Genomic DNA, 16,799 nt, shown 5'->3' on the forward strand with positions numbered 1-16,799 from the left:
GGTGGAGTCTACTTCTTTGGAGGTTTTTAAAGAAGCTGGATGGCCATAATTGGGGTGCTTTGATTGAGAGTTCCTGCATGGCAAAAGGGGGTTGGACTGGATAGTCCTTGTGGTCTTTTACAGCTTAATTTGGAACTCCTGCCCAGCCTTGGAAAGCCATTGGGAGAACTTGGGCAGGTCTGAGCCTCAGAGGAAGGCAAAGGTACCCCTCCCTGGTAAAACCCTGCCAAGAAAACCCCATGATAGGCTCTGAAGGCACAGAGGGACAACATTTCCAGCGAGGCTGGATCCTGCCCAGAGGGGCGGGCGCCATTTTATGAGGAGGCAGAGAGAGAGAGAATAACGTAGCAGTGATGATGATGGCATTGGCAGCAACACTGGCGGGTTGTTGTGAGCATGCGCGCGCATGCGCGGTGGCTCCGTCGGAAATGGTGGACTCCAGAGAAGAGAGTGGAAACCCTCTTGGAAGTGCGGGTGCTCTTCAGTAACTGGCTTTTGGGCGGAAGGGACTCCTTGGCAGGGATTATTTGTTTCATATATACATAATTGTCATTATTTGTTGCATCCACATTGGAGGAATAAACCGGTTTGGTAGCGCTCTAACTCATTGTCTGGTTCTTTGCTATGAAATTCTGGGAGTTGGAGTTTGTTGTGGGGACCCACAACAAACTCCAACTCCCAGAATTCCATAGCAAAGAGCCAGACAAAGAGTTAAAGTGGTGCCAAACCGGGTTATTAACTGCCCTGGCTCAATGCTAGGGAATCCTGGGAAGTGTACTTTCGTGAGACATTGAACCTTTCTCTGTCAGAGAGCTCTGGTGCCACAATAAACTACAACTCCCAGGATTCCCTAGCACTCAGCCAGGGCAATTAAAGCGGTCTCAAACTGGATTGTTTCTGCAGTGTGTATTGGGCCTCACCCACTCTAAAATCCAAAACACACTGCAGAAACAATCCAGTTTGACACTGTTTTAACTGCCCTAGCTCAATGCTATGGAATCCTGGGAATTGTAGTTTATTGTGGCACCAGAGCTCTCTGATAGAGGAAGGCTAAATGTCTCACAAAGCCACAGTTCCCAGGATTCACTGGCACTGAGCCAGGGCACTTTAAAGCCGTCTGAAACTGGATTATTTCTGCAGTGTGCGCTTGGGACCTTTGAACTACTATGGCAGTTAAAGTGGTGTCAAACTGGATTATTTCTGTAGTGTGTTTTGGGCCTGAGACCCTTCTGAATACTAAGGAAATTGGGGTTATATATGCCCCCCCTTCCTGTGTAGAGTTGCCATACTTGCCAAGAATTACACATGCTTGGAGGTTTTGTTCCTTTGGTCATCAGAAAACAAGAGGGGTGACTTCACCATCTGCTTGTTTTATTTGAAGTGTATGTGGATCATGGGTAAGTGAATAGATACAGCAGGGGTAGGCAACCTGCGGCCCGCGGGCCAGATGCGGCCCGACAAGGTCTTGGGACCGGCCCCAGCCTGGTCCTGCCGCCGATTGCCACCGGGGCCTTTGGGGGCAATTGTCTATAGAAGCCTCAGAAACATGCATTTATATTAAAAATTTTTTTTAAATGAGCAAATTTTTTCGCATGTCCTCCATTTTTTTAAAAAAAAGTGTCTTCCATTTGAAAATTTTGTCCTACATTTGTCCTGGTTTATTTATATATTTAATTTTTTTTAAAAATTATTTAATTATTTATTTTTTGGCTTCGGCCCCCCAGTTGTCTGAGGGACAGCAACCCGGCCCTCGGATCAAAAAGGTTGCCTACCCCTGAGATACAGGAACACAAGAAACTGCTCTATTGAGTCAGACTCTTGTTCATCAGGACCAATATTAGCTGCTCTGAATGACAGCGGCTCTCCAGGATTTTTGTTGTAGCCTTCAAGTCATTTCCAAGTTACAGCGACCGTAAGGCGAACCTAACTTGGGGTTTTCTTGGCAAGGTTTGTTCAGAGGGGCTTTTCCTTCTCTCTGAGACAGAGAGTGTGTGAGTTGATTAAAGTCACCAAGGGTGGGTTCACCCAATGGCTGAATGGGAATTCAAACCCTGGTGTCCAGAGTCATAGGTCCGAAACACACTGAAGAAATAATTCAGTTTGAGACCGCTTTAACTGCTCTTGGCTCAGTGCTAGGGAATCATGGGAACTGTAGTTTATAGTGGCACCAAAGCTCTCTGATAGAGAATACTAAATGTCTTACAAAACTACAGTTCTCAATATTCTGTAGCATTGAGCCAGGGCAGTTAAAGCAGTCTCAAATGGGATTATTTCTGCAATGTGTTTTGGACCATAGTCTAACACTCAAGCCATTGTATATAACGGTACTTGAGCATCCATGGATTTTGGTGTCCACCAGGAAACCAAACACCAGTGAATATCAAGGTCCCACTGTACTAGCTATGTGTGCTCAGCTTCCAAAACCATATGAGATCAAAGACCTGATTAACACTAGAAAATTATAGCGCTTTGGTTCCACTTTGACTGCCATGGCTCTATATTGTGGTATCCTGGGATTTGTAGTTTGGGGAGGAATTAGAGTTCTCAGGCCGAGGATGCTAAATTGTTGTTGTAGCTGTGTGCTTTCAAGTCGTTTCTGACTTATGGCGACTTGGTGGGTTTCCATGGCCAAGCAGGGAATCAAACCCTTATCTCCAGAGTCAAAATCCAGTGCTCAAACCACTATACCACCCTGTTTCTCAGATTCTAAATACCTTTCCCTGAACTGCAAATTCTGTCTGTTGTGGCACTAGAGCTCACAGACAGAGAAGGCTAAATGTCTCACAAAATGACAATTACCAGAAATGCATAGCGTTGAACCATGGCAATTAAAGTGGTGTCAAACTGGATTATTTCTGCAGTGCGGATGCAGCCTTGGTCAGATTTGCAAGTAACATATGGCAGTGCAATATTAAGTTCATGTAATAATAATAATAATAATTTGTTTTATTTATATACCGCTATTCCAAAGATCATAGCGGTGAACAGCAAGTAAGCTAATTAGCAAGTAAGCTAATTTGCCCCCAACAGTCTGGGTACTCATTTTAGCGACCTCGGAAGGATGCAAGCCTGAGTCGAGCTTGGGCCCTTTTGCTGGTCTTGAACTCGCAACCTTGTGGTTTTGAGTGAATGGCTGCAGTACAAGCATTTAACCACTGTGCCACCAGGGCTCCGCATCCACACTGCAAAAATAATGCAGGCCGCATTATGTAGGCCACATCCACACTGCAGAAATAATGTAGTTAGATACCACTTTAATTGCGAGGGTTGTGGCACCATAACTCTGAAAGAGGAAGCTAAATTTCTCTCAACTACGAATCTCAGAATTCCATAGCATTGAGACATAGCCTTTAAATAAGTGTGCATTATTTCTGTAGTTCGGATGCAGTCATAATCTGTATTTACTGTACCTTCTTTTCATTGAATCAATATCTTCTTAGTATGGGAGTATGTAAGCTTTTAGACAACCTTGTTTGGCAGTATGATAAGGAGCTGGGTGTAACTCACAAATTATGTGTGCTTACATCAGCAAACTGGGAACTGTAGTCTGACAGAAAGCTAAATGTCTCACAAAACTACAGTTCCCAGAATTCCCTAGGATTGAGCCAGGACATTTAAAGTGGTTTCAAAGTAGATACAGTATTTCTGCAGTGTCTTTTGGACCTCAGTACGAAATTCAATTGTGGTTTAATGTTTTAGATTGGCAGGGAACTGTCTAATTAACAATTTGTAAGCTGCTCTAAGAGCATTTCTAAAGAGTGGGATAATAATAATAATAATAATAATAATAATAATAATAATAATACATGGTGTTTGAAGCTGGTTTCAAAACACTGATAAACAGCAAAACCTGGCTAGCATTACCCTTGGTTAAGGTGAATGCAGACACAGGTTTTTATCACAACTAACATGGGCTTTAGAAATTGCCAATTGAGAATGGAGAAAGTGTTTGATCCCATGGTCTGCTTTCAAGGCTTCCCTCTGTCTGCTGAACCATACAATGGCACAGTGTTGACCACACTCTTTTCATCCTGATTCTAGATGCATGTTTTATGTTCATCACTTAGCTCTCGTGTTTATTTGTTTTGTTTTCCTCCCTACTACAACAGTATCGTATAGATGGGTGCAAACCTTCTGTTTCATGTTTTCACCTTTCCTATAAAAACACTTCTTTATTTTAAGGTGCTCTATATTGCCAGGTTCTTTCAAGGCACATTCTCACCTGTGGCTAGTGATGTGCTAATAAGTGTATGACTGATATATGGTTGTCAGAGATCTTTCTCCTGGGACCGTTCTTTCTAGCTGCAATATGTGCTAAAGCTGTGTGTTTGGTTTGGACAATGCTAAACTCCTTAAGTGACTGCCATTGCCACTTCATTTTTTGCTGTTGTGTATACCTCTGTTTGGAGGTTACATCAAATGTGGAGGTGATGTTTCTATGACTGTAACCTTTACAGAGCTAAAAGACATTTGTGGCTTTAAGAAATTATTTTATAAATCAAAATGCTTAGCAATCTCAAAAGCTCCAGTAGGTAATCTTTTATAAATGCCACAATTGGATTGGATAAACCAATGTAGCCATGGCTCAATATCCCCTTTCACTTTCCTTTGATGCTGCTTTGTTCCTGTGTGATTGGCTTTGGCAAAATATATCCAAAAATGTTATTCTTCAGTTTTCCTGAGTGTGCACTCTGCACTTTTTCTTTGATTATAGGGATCTTGTATTCCTTTCTATGTATGGTTATGAAAACTGAACAATGGGGAAAGCTAATGGGAAGAAAATGAATTCATTTGAGATATGGTGCTGAAGGAAAGTTCTGTAGATACTGCAGATTGCTGTAAATGGGTCTTAGAGCAAGTCATACTCTCCCTAGAAGCAAAGATAATTAAACCGAGGCTGTCATACTTTGGCCATATAATGAGAAGACTTGACTCAAAAGACAATAATATTTAGCAAAGTAGAAGTCAGTAGGAAAGGAGGAAGACTGCATTCCAGATGGGAAGACTCAGCAAAAGAATCCATGGCCCTGAGTCTGCAAGACTGAGCAGGGCTGTTGAGGACACGGTGACTTGGAGATCTCTCATTCATAGGGTTGCCATAAGCTGAAGTTGACTTGACAGCAGTTCACAGCAACAAACACTTTACTGTAAACTACTGGCAGAGCCTTCTGTGACCGATATGTTAATGACCTGGCAATGACCTATATGTTAATAGCTATCGTATCCTCTACATTATAGATTCTTAAGTAGTTAAAATAGCACCATTATCAGTAGGCTTTAAGGGAGCTCCAAACTTTTCATAGCTAAATAAATAAATGTAAAATGAAAAAAAATCATTAAAAAAACCCAACCAAATGTCCAAACACTTCAATGAGGAATGAGCATACACATTGGACACAAAATATTTATGGCTTGCTTGAGAAGGGGAACCCCCAAATGTGGGTTGTACGCACTGAATAGAATGGTGTACTCAGGGGAAGTATGTTTGGTTGCCTTCAATTCTGAGCAGCAGTATTTGGTACGGAACAGATAGCATTAGTATTCGATTGGGAAGGAAGGTAGCTGTTTTGGATAATCTGGATCCAGGCTATCTGAAGGACTGTGTTCTTCCCCACTGGGCTCTGAAATCTTCAGGAGAAGCCCTACTTTCATTCTAACCACTGCCTGAGGCATGCTGGGGTTTTCTTAAGCAAGGAATACTCACAGGCAGTGTTGCCAGTTCCCTCCTCTGGAATATAGCCCTTAGCACCTGATATTCGTTGGTAGCCTCCCATCCAAGTACTAATCAGGGCTGACCCTGCTTAGCTTCCAAGATCAGATACAATGTGGTACCTTTAGGGTATTTAAGGATAGCACGTGTTTAATTGTGCTTTAATATTGTCCCTTATTATTTTATCAGTACCTTTTTAGTTAATCTTGTGAGCCTCCTTATGTCTTAGTTTCATGAGAAAGGTGGGATGCAAATAAAATATATACAAATAAGCCTCCTCTAACAGTGATTAATATCAAAATATGGGGGAAGCTAACTTTGCTTTGGCACTTGTTTGATTCAGTGCCTAACTACATGCTGTATTAAAACTGTGTCACACTTTTGGGAGAGCTTTTTAAATCTAGACTGTAGCATATGGGGAAGATTAACCCCCTTCCTTTTCCCCAGCTGTGTTCCTTGCAACTTTCCCTTTTACTCCCGCTGACTGATTTATTTTCTCTTAAGAGTTGTTGATTATTCTGTTGATTAACTGTCATTAAGTCAGATGAAATTATGTGCCATTTTATGTCATCTATTTATATGCTTGACTACTGATCTCTGTTTTCCTTTTTATTGTTTTACGTTGGAATTACTCAGTGTACATAGTTCTGTGTATGTTCATATTTTTACATCTGTTTCACCAAATATTGAAGAACTGGTGCAGAATCTGATTCCCAACCAATGAGAGTATAGACATCACAACTCTCTCTCTCTCTCTCTTAGCAAACATGCTTGTCAGTATTCTCATAATCCAGTACTGCTATATTGCAAGAACACATGAGCCCCAGAGCAAAATGTAAGATAACAGATTCAGCCAGTGAAAAAGGTGAAAATTGACTTCAAGGTGATGATAGAATAGTGAGAAGTTAAAGCTTTGATTTTTTTTCCCTTGGTGTTGTCATCTTTGTGTTCTCTCTTAATTTAAATTGATACCAATGTAAGGTAGCAAAATCTTAAAAGTTAAAAGTTAAGGTAAATAATAATATAGACAAGTATATAGTATTTGAAATCATTTAATACATGTGATTCTATATACAGTGTGTAACTAAAGAGCTAAAGAAATAATTTGCAGCCCATTCCGACATGTGGTTTCTCATTGGGAAATCCTGTTAAATTCAAAGGGATCTACTTGCAAGTTACACTGTTTGGATTTACACCCAGGATGCATAATTGTTATGTTCTAATAAGCCAGTCATGTGTTCCATCTGTCCTTCCCCTTGTCTTGGCTTCTTCCATCAGAATGTTCTTTGCAAGTACAAGTTGAAGTTTTCCAGAAGAAGAATCAGAATCCCTGAACATGTGCTGGATTTGGAGAAGTGCAGTAGAGACATATGAACAGAAGTGAAATGAAATGAGATTTATTATGGTCAACGATGAGCACAGAACAGAAATGTACTCTTTACCAAACAGTGATAATGTTAATAGATACTGTAGTTGATTTGATTTGCTAAATGGATTTTTGTAGAGATGGGCAATGTGTGGCCTTGTATCTGTTGTTGAAATACCCATCAGTTCTGACCAGTATAAACAATGGTGAGAAGAGAATTGCTGTCCAGCAGCATCTGGAAATTCACACATTGATTATCCATGCTTTAAAATAAACAGGCCCATAGTCTGTTGTGGTGATTGATCCAGCTGTGTCATTAGAATACCATGGGGCTCCTGTGGCATCACCTTAGGTATATTCATTAGGTACATACTCTGCATATTCAGAGATAGCCCCAGTCATCTATGCCCCCATTACCTCCTGTTAAATATCTTTCTAGGCCTAGGGAACACATTTTGCAAGGTTTATAACAGCTTTGTTCATTGTCATTTAGTGTCTGTGAACAATTCAAAATGGTGGTGTTTAACCTGGGCTGCATTGACACTGCAGAATTAGTGCAGTTTGACATGCTTTATTTGCCATGACTCAATTCTGTGTAATTCTGGGATTTGTAGTTTCGTGAGCTATTTGGCTTTCTCTGTCAGAGCACACTGGTGCCACAACAAACTACAAATCTCAGCTTCTATAGGAAAGAACTATGGCAGTTAAAGTGATGTCATACTGCATTAATTCTGCAGTGTGGCAGCAGCCCTGGTTGTCTGGAGCTGATTCTGAATTACAAGTGACTAGACAATTGACTGGGTTGGTATAGGTCTGAGCATGTGCAACTAGGTTGGTGGAAACCTCCCCTATTACTGCCCCCTTAAAATACATGCAGACTGGTTAAGTAGAGTCCTTATGTTCTTGAAGGGCAGGTTTCCAGTTTCATTATATAATCCTGATTAAAGTCTGCAGTTCCAAAACTGGTCAAAGTCCAGTGAAGGGAACACAGGAAGTAATGTAAACGCCACTCTATTGGCAGGGTGGCTCTTACCTACCTGGAAGTTGCTGTGGTGTGCGGGGGGGGGGGGGTGTTGAGCTGCTGGGGACATACAGCTAACAGTATGGCCCAGAAAGGGTACAATGTTGAAACTCAATCTTGCAAAACATCTTTTTGGATTACAACTCCCACAATCCCTCGTTAAGGGATTGTGGGAATTGCAGTCCAAAAAGTCACTCTTCCACAGGAGCTATAGTCACCATGTTCCTCTAAAATACCTCCCACTCTATTAGCCATGGATCTGGTTTTGTTGTTTTCATTCCTATTAAGGTTAATGAGTGGCACGATCCTCTATGAATATTAGGGTTTTGCAAGGGAACATGGCACTTCATTTTACTAAGAAATACGAGTGCTATTCCCCGAGCACTGCACTACAATTGCTAAATTGCACACACATTGATGGTGCTGTAGAAATAAATAATAAAATAATTATTTCTAGCATTACAAATAAGTGTCTTGGAAATCTTTTCAGATATCATCAGCATCATCCATATAGTGACTTTATTGAAATGGAAACTATCCATTGTGCATGCATCGTCAACACTAAACTAACTCTTCCGTTGTCCTGAAAATTTCCAGAACTGCAGACTGATTAAGATTTTAAAATTACTGATTCAGAGATGAATTTGCAGCCTCAGTCTCTTTTCAAATGCAGTTTAATTTCTACCTATCTGAATAATGCACCCTGATAAATTGGAGGAAATGAAGTTGAGTGCTTGAAATAATTCATTTTCTTCTAAGGGTGCCATAATATGAATATCATCTAAAATAGTCCAGAGAGAAGGAAAGATGGAGACTGGGTGACAACTTCAGATGCTTTGGGTTCAGATCAAAATCTTTTAGTTCCTTCTTTTTCTTACTTCTCTAATAATGTTCAACAGTTTTCTGAAATAGAATGCAAAAAACCAGGATATTTTTTTAGACATTTGTTCTTTCCAATCACTCTTGAAAGGCATCTAAAGAATATTTGTGCTAAAGGGGCTGTTTTTTTCCTGATAGGGCCATTTCAACACAAGAGTTCCACACATTGAAGAGGTAATGATATAGAAGACTGTAGTAGACAGCTATTTAGGGGGGTGCAGAGGGCAATAATATGCCTATTCTAGAAGCAGGGCTCCAATAGCGGGGGCATCATGAAGTGGAAGTGGCTCAGCAAGCTGCCTGGGGATTTTGGTGTGGCCAGCAAGCTGAGGAGTCAAGCGAGATACAGACAGAAGGGGGTTGTCTGATCTCAAGCAAGACCAAATTGTTGCCTAAAAAGGAATATTTATTGGGCGAAACCTATTCTGAGGGTAGAAGTCAGGATTAGAGTGGATTTTCCAGGAAAGGAGAATGGGACAGGAAGTTGGGAATGGCCAGACAATCAATGCAAATGTTCCTGGACAAAGGAATATCACTCCTAGTCAGAGGTACTCTTGGCTTTGTGTTCGCTTGTAAACACAAGGGTTATCAATCACAGTCACACCCATCAGTGATGGGATTATGCAGATTCTCATCTTGATTGATTTATCCTTCACTCTGTGTTCTTGTGCTTCCCCATGCTGAGCCGTCCAGATCCCCAAATATGGTCTTGGATCTGCTTATGTAGCATGGCTGTTTCCTCATGCTGGGGGCACCTTTGTGGCCACCAGCCTCAAACATCCCTTATGATATCAACTTATTATCAGAAAGGAGGTTGGTAAAACGAAATGGATCTTGGAGTAACACCCTTGCTGTTCAAAACTCTTTGAATATATTATATACAAAGATATTAAATAATGTCAACTACACTTGTCAGCTCCCATTATGAGCATGCCTGAAATTTGAGGTCTTCAGCGCAGACCCTGTTGCATGTATCAGCATCTTGTGAGGCTAGGTTGGTGTGCACTTATGACAGGACTTTCACTGTAGCAGCACCCTAACGGTAGAATGTCCTGCCATGGGAAGTTAGATTGGAAGGCAGGGAAAGAATGTTGTACTGCATGCCCTTTGATGTTTGATCTTAAAGATCAAATTAAAATGTTTTAATTTATTTTAATTTAGTTATTACCTGTTGGGCATCACCTTGGGGGCCCTAGTGGACTGGGAGGTGATAGACTGATAGATAATACATAACTTCACTGCAGAAAAATTTCCTGCTTGTTGGTAAACATACATTACAACAAACTAAAGAGCAATTTAATTGGGATTAGTCTGATATGTGGGCATTACAATTAGTACTTCTGATGCAAATATATTCCAGAATATCAGATTTCATATGAGCGTCTAAGCAACATTCCTCCTTTCCTTTAGTTTACTTGCAACTTGCATCTAAACTAGTAAATATTGTTCTCTTACAGGGGAACCAACCCTCAGACATGTAGAAAAGGAGGTTTTGATTCCAAAGATGATGAGAGAGAAGGCCAGGGAGCTGTGTTCTGATAAAGTGCAAGGTGAGAGTGAAATTCAACAGAATATCAAATTGAATCACTTATGTGACCTGAATTTTATCCTCTGTCTGACAGCCACAGAAGCAGTGAGTATATACGCATGATCTATGTCTTCCCACCTTTATTGCAAGCTAACTATTATGCCATAATGATGATACTGGATTTTATTGTTCTGCTAAAATAAGGTGGTTGCAAAATGGATGCCACATTGAAGAATGGATACATAAAACACTTAAACACTGGCAGGGGGGTGATGCATAGTAATTGTTCTTCTAATAATTTCTAATCATTTCTTCTGATAATCTTGGTACCCAATGATAGTAAAAAAAAATGACAGATATTCTTTTCAACTGACACTTGAGGATGAGAATATTGTTCCCAGACATTCTTTTTTTTTTTTGCATCCAGTCTATAAACCTGTACATCTGTGCCAGTGAGGATAGAGTGCAGCCCATTGACTGCATTTGGCCTCTGGATCCTTCTGCAGCCCTTGAAGCCCCCCTGCCACTTTCTGATTGCTCATTTTAAAAAAGTTGTTGCCTGAAAATTCTTCCCCAAAAAAACCCCTCAAATGCATGTAAAGACATGCAATCACTACCCTCACCCCTCCAGGATCCCCCAGTTGTCCTTCCACATTTGCAGCTTTGACATTTGTGGATTTGATTATTCACGGATTTTATTAATATGTTCCTTCTAAGAATATCTAGGTCCTCCAGCCCAGCTCTATGGTCAACTTTAACCAAAAGTTGCACTGAAGGACCTAGAGATTCCTAGAGAATTTGTAGGCATTTGTAGCTCCTCCAGCGCAATTCTATGGCCCGTTCCTGACGGGCAAAAAGTACACACTCCGCACATACCAGGGTTAAAAAGGGGCATCACTTCCTGATGCCCCTAACCCTAATACGCGCAGAGCGTGTAGAAAATGGCGGCGCCCTATACAGATGGACGCTGCCATGACTACGTCACGACTGTGCCACCTTCAAACGAGGTGGCGCGGAAGTGACGTAGTCACGCTGCACGAGAGCGCCTGGGGTACTCTTTTGGCAGCGCAGAGTTGCATTGGAGGATTCCTAGAGAGGTATTCTCTCAGGTAAAAACAAAGTGTTTTTGTTATTTGCAGTTTTTCCACATTCATGGGGGTCCTGTGCCCCCAACCCCATTGAATGTGGAGGGGCGAGTGTACCTCCATTTTTCTCTCCAGTTCTTCTCAAAATGGTGACTGAAAGTGACAGGGCATCACTTCTGCTTACCACTTTGAAAGGGACTACAGAGGAAAACTGAAGTATTTGGGCTTGCTGTGTCAGATAGGAAAGGGTGGCCTGCGGAGGTTGACAGGAGAAAAATTGGTGTTTTTCCCACCTCTGGTCTGTGCAGTTATTTGCAGGGAACATTGCAGCTTGGGGATGAGGAACTTGTGGTCTTCCTGTTGTTACTTAACTATTATTTCTATCCTTTTAGACCTTCCTGGCTAATAGGAGTAGGAATCCAGCAACTTGTAGGGGCAGAGTCTCCTCACCCAGGCATTGGTGTATTCTGGACTCCTTTTAATTAGCCTTTATATGACCCAGTAATTTGAACAGTAACAGTATTATTAATGAAATTTGAAGTAATCATCAGAGCTAGGATAAATAACTTTTACAAAAATTACCTTGCAGACATTTGTCGTGCTGATGGGAGACTCTGAGAACTATAGTCCAAACAATCAGTTTCCCAGATTCTGCTGTCCATGTACAGTGACCCATGAGAATCACTGCGTTTCCTGCTGAAGCATACTACTACCAGTAGTCAGTAGTATACAGTCTCAGATTCAGCTGATAAGAGCCTGAGAATCCTACTGAAATCGGTGTGAATTCAATACATAGGAGGACAAAATGTCAGGTAGCGAAAGTTCCTTGTTTGCATGTTTTAATAGAAATGGAGAAACTTCCATGGCTAGTCAAAATGCAAGCTGGAAGCTTCTTGAGGACAGGTTTGTGTTTATTCTTTGCAGTTTAAATTCTATAAGAAGCAACATATATTGATGGCCTTGTTTTAAACAATCATATTCACTAGTAAGAATCTAAACTCAAAAGTATGTGTATACTTTTTTGTTGTCTTGAATTACTGCCAAGTAATAATTTCTGAACATTTGTGTGCATTTGCTGTTCTATTGTCTAAACCTTTAAGATAGGTTGAGCTAGAAATCCAAATAAATGAAAATTAGATTTATAATAGAACACGGCAGTAGAGGGAACAAGAACGCTGAAGAAAATGGCATAAGACTCTCTCACCTTTACATTCAGTTAAACTGCCAACATGTGGAGCAACTCCCCATATGTTTTGGAATTACAGGGGAAAGAGGTGCGATGTTGTGAAAATTGCAAAATAACCTAAGTCCTGTGAACAGGAGAGAAATAGAGAGGCTAAAAGCATTCACTCAGGGGAAGTAGGTCAGATACCTCGGGGTAGTTCCTGTTTTGCTGGGTACTGGGGCTCTTACCTTTGGTGTGCAGATTAATGTAAAAGGACAGACCAAGTGATCTGAGATTTTTAAATGGTTTAGAGTTTAATTAATGATTTAAGTGTTTGATATCTAAGGATCTAGAGACCATGATTCACTATAGAAGTGAGGGCTAAGAACAGAGAGTGATCTTTGCAGCTATGCATTAATATGTACAAAAACACACACTCTATGTGTATGTGTTTTTTCCCCTCTCTCTAATAATAATTATTCCTTGTTTCACTTTATTAAGAAAAAAAGCGAGTAACAAATGTTACTAGTCTATGCAATAAAAAGCTGATGTACAGCTTTATTGATGTTTAAATCGGAGAACTGCAACCATTTTACAATTGTCTTCTTTCTTGGCTCAACATCCAATTTGATTTTTGTCTCAAGGTCCCCTGTACAAAATACAATCCTTTGATCTCTTTCCTGAGCGCATGATAAATGTTACCAAGCTGAGCACTTAAGCATAGATAAAAATAGAATCACTGCAATTCATACAAGAATAGGTATGAAAATAAATGTACACTGCACTTTGGGATCCTAAAGTTTTACATGTTTAGTTCTGTGTTGTTTTTGAACATGCAAGAATGTTTCTGTATTTTTATCAACGTCAGTAGTTGAGCGGATTAATGCTATGTGTCAAACAAATGTTTAATATAAATCCCATTTACTCCTAATCAGTAGCTGGTTTATTTTTCACTTAGATTTAGATTGTACTCAATGTTATATATGAGTTGATGGTAGGAAGAAAGATGCCCTGGAGTCATTATGACAGAATGCTTAAAGCTGTTATGTTAATCGGCTGCAGCTATCATAAAGCGAAATAATGTTAGATATTGTCAGGTAAATTTATAGGTTTGAAATTAGATTAAAATGCTGCTCACAGCTATTTTGCAAGAAGGCAGGATAGAAATATAATAGATATATATATATAGTTAAGTCTCTGTAACTCAATCTCCAAAATATGAGGGAAAAACAGCAGTCATTATCAGGGTGAGGAAAGCTATGCATGTAAGAATAGGCTTAAAAGAAGTCTTAGGAAAAGATCAGATTTTTAGTGCATAAATTCATATTGGATTGTCAGAGCATGAAGATTCCACAGCAATCAGCCAAACAAATAAACAAATCAATATGTGCAGAGGTGCCACCAAAATGTCATCTCCAGCTGTTGATCTCTTTTATAGGAATGGGTCTGTTACTGATCAGAGCCAAGGCCGAACTGTGGTCACCCTCAGTCCATATACAGGGGTGGTCCACATTTCAATCACTACTCATTCAGACACAGTGAAAGAGCTGCCATCATAATAAAACACTTAATACTAGCACAGATCCTAAACTTGTGTGAATGAAGGAGCAACAAAACCTAAGGTGTTGTATCAATACAGACTTCATATACAGTGGAACCTCACCTTACGCGGGATATCCGTTCCGGACCCCCCTGCATAAGGCAAATTCCACCTATGCTCAAGCCCCATTCAAGTGAATGGGGCTTGTGTGCACGGTGGTGCGCATGCGCCACAGGCGCACACCCCATTCATTTGAATGGTATGCGCCACCCCTTGCGCCCCATGCACATATGCGGGTACACTGTAATAGGAATTGTCCTTTGATGTATGTTCTACTGTATTTCAAATTGATTTTGACGCACGATAAAAATGTGTATTATTATTCCCAACTGCACTGAAATCTGTTAGCTATGGAATGCTGTATATAGGCATTCATATAATTGTAATACATTGTATAATCCAGAGTATTCAAGTTTACACTTCTGCATATTTGTTGAGATCATGTTGTCTAGGTGTGAATAAAACAAACAAGCAGAATTACTTTTCCATATATTTTTGTTAATCTGAATCATCTGCTGCAAGTACGCCTTTTATTTTCTTCTATCATCATAGATCAAACTTAAATACAATATTTAAGTAATTTAATATTTCTGTCTCCTTTTACTTTTACTCCTTGGCTAGCCTTAACTCTTTGAAATGTTTAATCCGCCATCCACTGAGGCCTCTCGTTCTCTTTCATTACAGATAGTGTCTTTTTTCATCCCTCCCCGACAATGTCCCTGGTTTCAGATCAGAGTTCTTGTGGCTCCTAGTGATTTAGGCTTAATAGTGCAAATCTGTTTTTTTTTTTTTACATTATCTTTAAATTCTATGGGGATATTCTTCAGGTTGTATTTCAACATGATGGTTGATTTAGTGTTCCTCTTTAGCTTTAATCTAATTTTTTATTATAGTAGTTCATGGTGTGTGCCACAGTCTGCTCCTGGTCCTTGTTTTTGCAAAGAGAATGAAACATCTCCATCTCCAGTGATGTAGTCTATTTGATTTCTGTATTGGCTATCAGGTGATGTCCATGTATATAGTCAGTTCTTAGGTTGCTTGAAGAAGGCCTTTTAAAATTTAGTCTGTCCCTCTCCGCTTCATTTCTTGATCCTCGACCAAATTTTCCTGAGTCGTTAATTCTGCTCTGTCTCCTGTTTTTGCATTTCAGTTGCATACATTAAACAAGAAGTCCTGTTTTGGTTTGTGATTACAGTTAGCCCTTCCCAACTGTGTGCTTGCCATCTGTGGATGGGAGCATCCATAGATGGCCTCACCTTTTCTCCCCGATGGCAGCTTGTGCATGTAGCTGTGGAAGTGCATTTACGTGCGCATCACACCACCATTGGGGAGAGCAGCTTGAGCTTCTGTGTTATTTCCTATCCATGGGGGGATTGATTCTGGAACAGAACCCCAGTGGATACAAAGAGCCAACTGTAATTTCCTCCTGGAATCCAAGACAGAATCTTTCAGTTTCTTTTTCTGCCTCTCTTATTAGAGCCTAAACTTGGATTCAGATTATATTAACGGGCTTTCCCCGAAGTGATGTGATTGTATTAGATTTAGCATCATATCCTTTGACTGCTTTTGCTACATCTCTCCTCACTATAAATGCCACCCTATTGCTTCTTAAATTTTCATTTCCTGGATAAAACACTGAATCAAAATATCCCATTCCTTTCCATGTTAGCTCACTCATCACAAGTATTACAATATTTATACATTTTATTTGTTGTTTTACTATGTCTAGCTTCTCTGGATTCATGCTTCTCACATTCCATGTTCCTATAATATGTATTGTGCAGGTTTGGGCTTTTCCTTCATCTCTGAGCATGTCAACAGCTGAATGTCCTTTTGGCTTGAGTCCAGTTGTCATACTAGACATTAAGGGAGAGGTATATTTGTTTAAATATTTTTTTCTCCCACAACAGAATTTTCTTAGAGATACATAACTCTTTCAATGAGATATCGAAACACCTTTCAATGACCAATCACAAAACAAAGTATGCTGACTCAAGATATGTAGTTGAGAAAGAACAACATGTTACAAATGTCTTTCTCAACTTGAGAAAGCACTAGTTCAAAATACATGCTATTCATATTATCCAGCTAGATCCTAGGAGATACTGAAACAATGTCAGTGTCAGGAAATTAGTTGCTATGGCCCCAGAATTGTAAATTATTTGTTGCTTGCCATTCAGATATTGTCATCAAGAATGTGGTTGGACAATGAGAACTGTAACAGAATAGGAATTCAAAAGTGGAGTATCCTTGCATTTTTATTAGGTCTTCATTTGTCAAATGGGTAGAGATTAATCAAATATTCCAATTTTACTACTGAGGTAATCTGTAATATTAGCTATCTGTGATAGTTATAAATATAAATTTATAGCTGAACAGTATAAGTATAAATGCTGGGCAGAGTTTTACAGTTAGAATTAGGTAAGTGTTCTGACAAAGGCCATT

The 16,799-nt window shown here is 39.9% G+C and overlaps 1 protein-coding gene across 10 annotated transcripts in view; it reads left to right on the plus strand.

Annotated features, from left to right (window-relative positions):
• The first annotated feature begins 253 nt into the window (after window positions 1-253).
• CMC1 (C-X9-C motif containing 1) overlaps window positions 254-16,799 on the plus strand; it is a 44,846-nt gene continuing 28,300 nt past the window's right edge. The window contains exons 1-4 of one of the 10 annotated variants that reach the window (XM_042473339.1): window positions 402-468; window positions 6,989-7,141; window positions 9,115-9,150; window positions 10,434-10,526. In XM_042473339.1, coding sequence (XP_042329273.1) covers window positions 10,481-10,526 — 46 coding nt within the window. In that variant the 5' untranslated portion in view covers window positions 402-468; window positions 6,989-7,141; window positions 9,115-9,150; window positions 10,434-10,480. Of the gene's footprint in view, window positions 475-6,473; window positions 6,576-6,988; window positions 7,142-9,114; window positions 9,151-10,433; window positions 10,527-16,799 lie in introns of those variants that run through there. The other 9 variants (XM_042473335.1, XM_042473338.1, XM_042473336.1 and 6 more) reach the window with 9 other exon arrangements.

Source organism: Sceloporus undulatus, chromosome 6 (assembly GCF_019175285.1).
Source record: "Sceloporus undulatus isolate JIND9_A2432 ecotype Alabama chromosome 6, SceUnd_v1.1, whole genome shotgun sequence".
NCBI lineage: Eukaryota > Metazoa > Chordata > Lepidosauria > Squamata > Phrynosomatidae > Sceloporus > Sceloporus undulatus.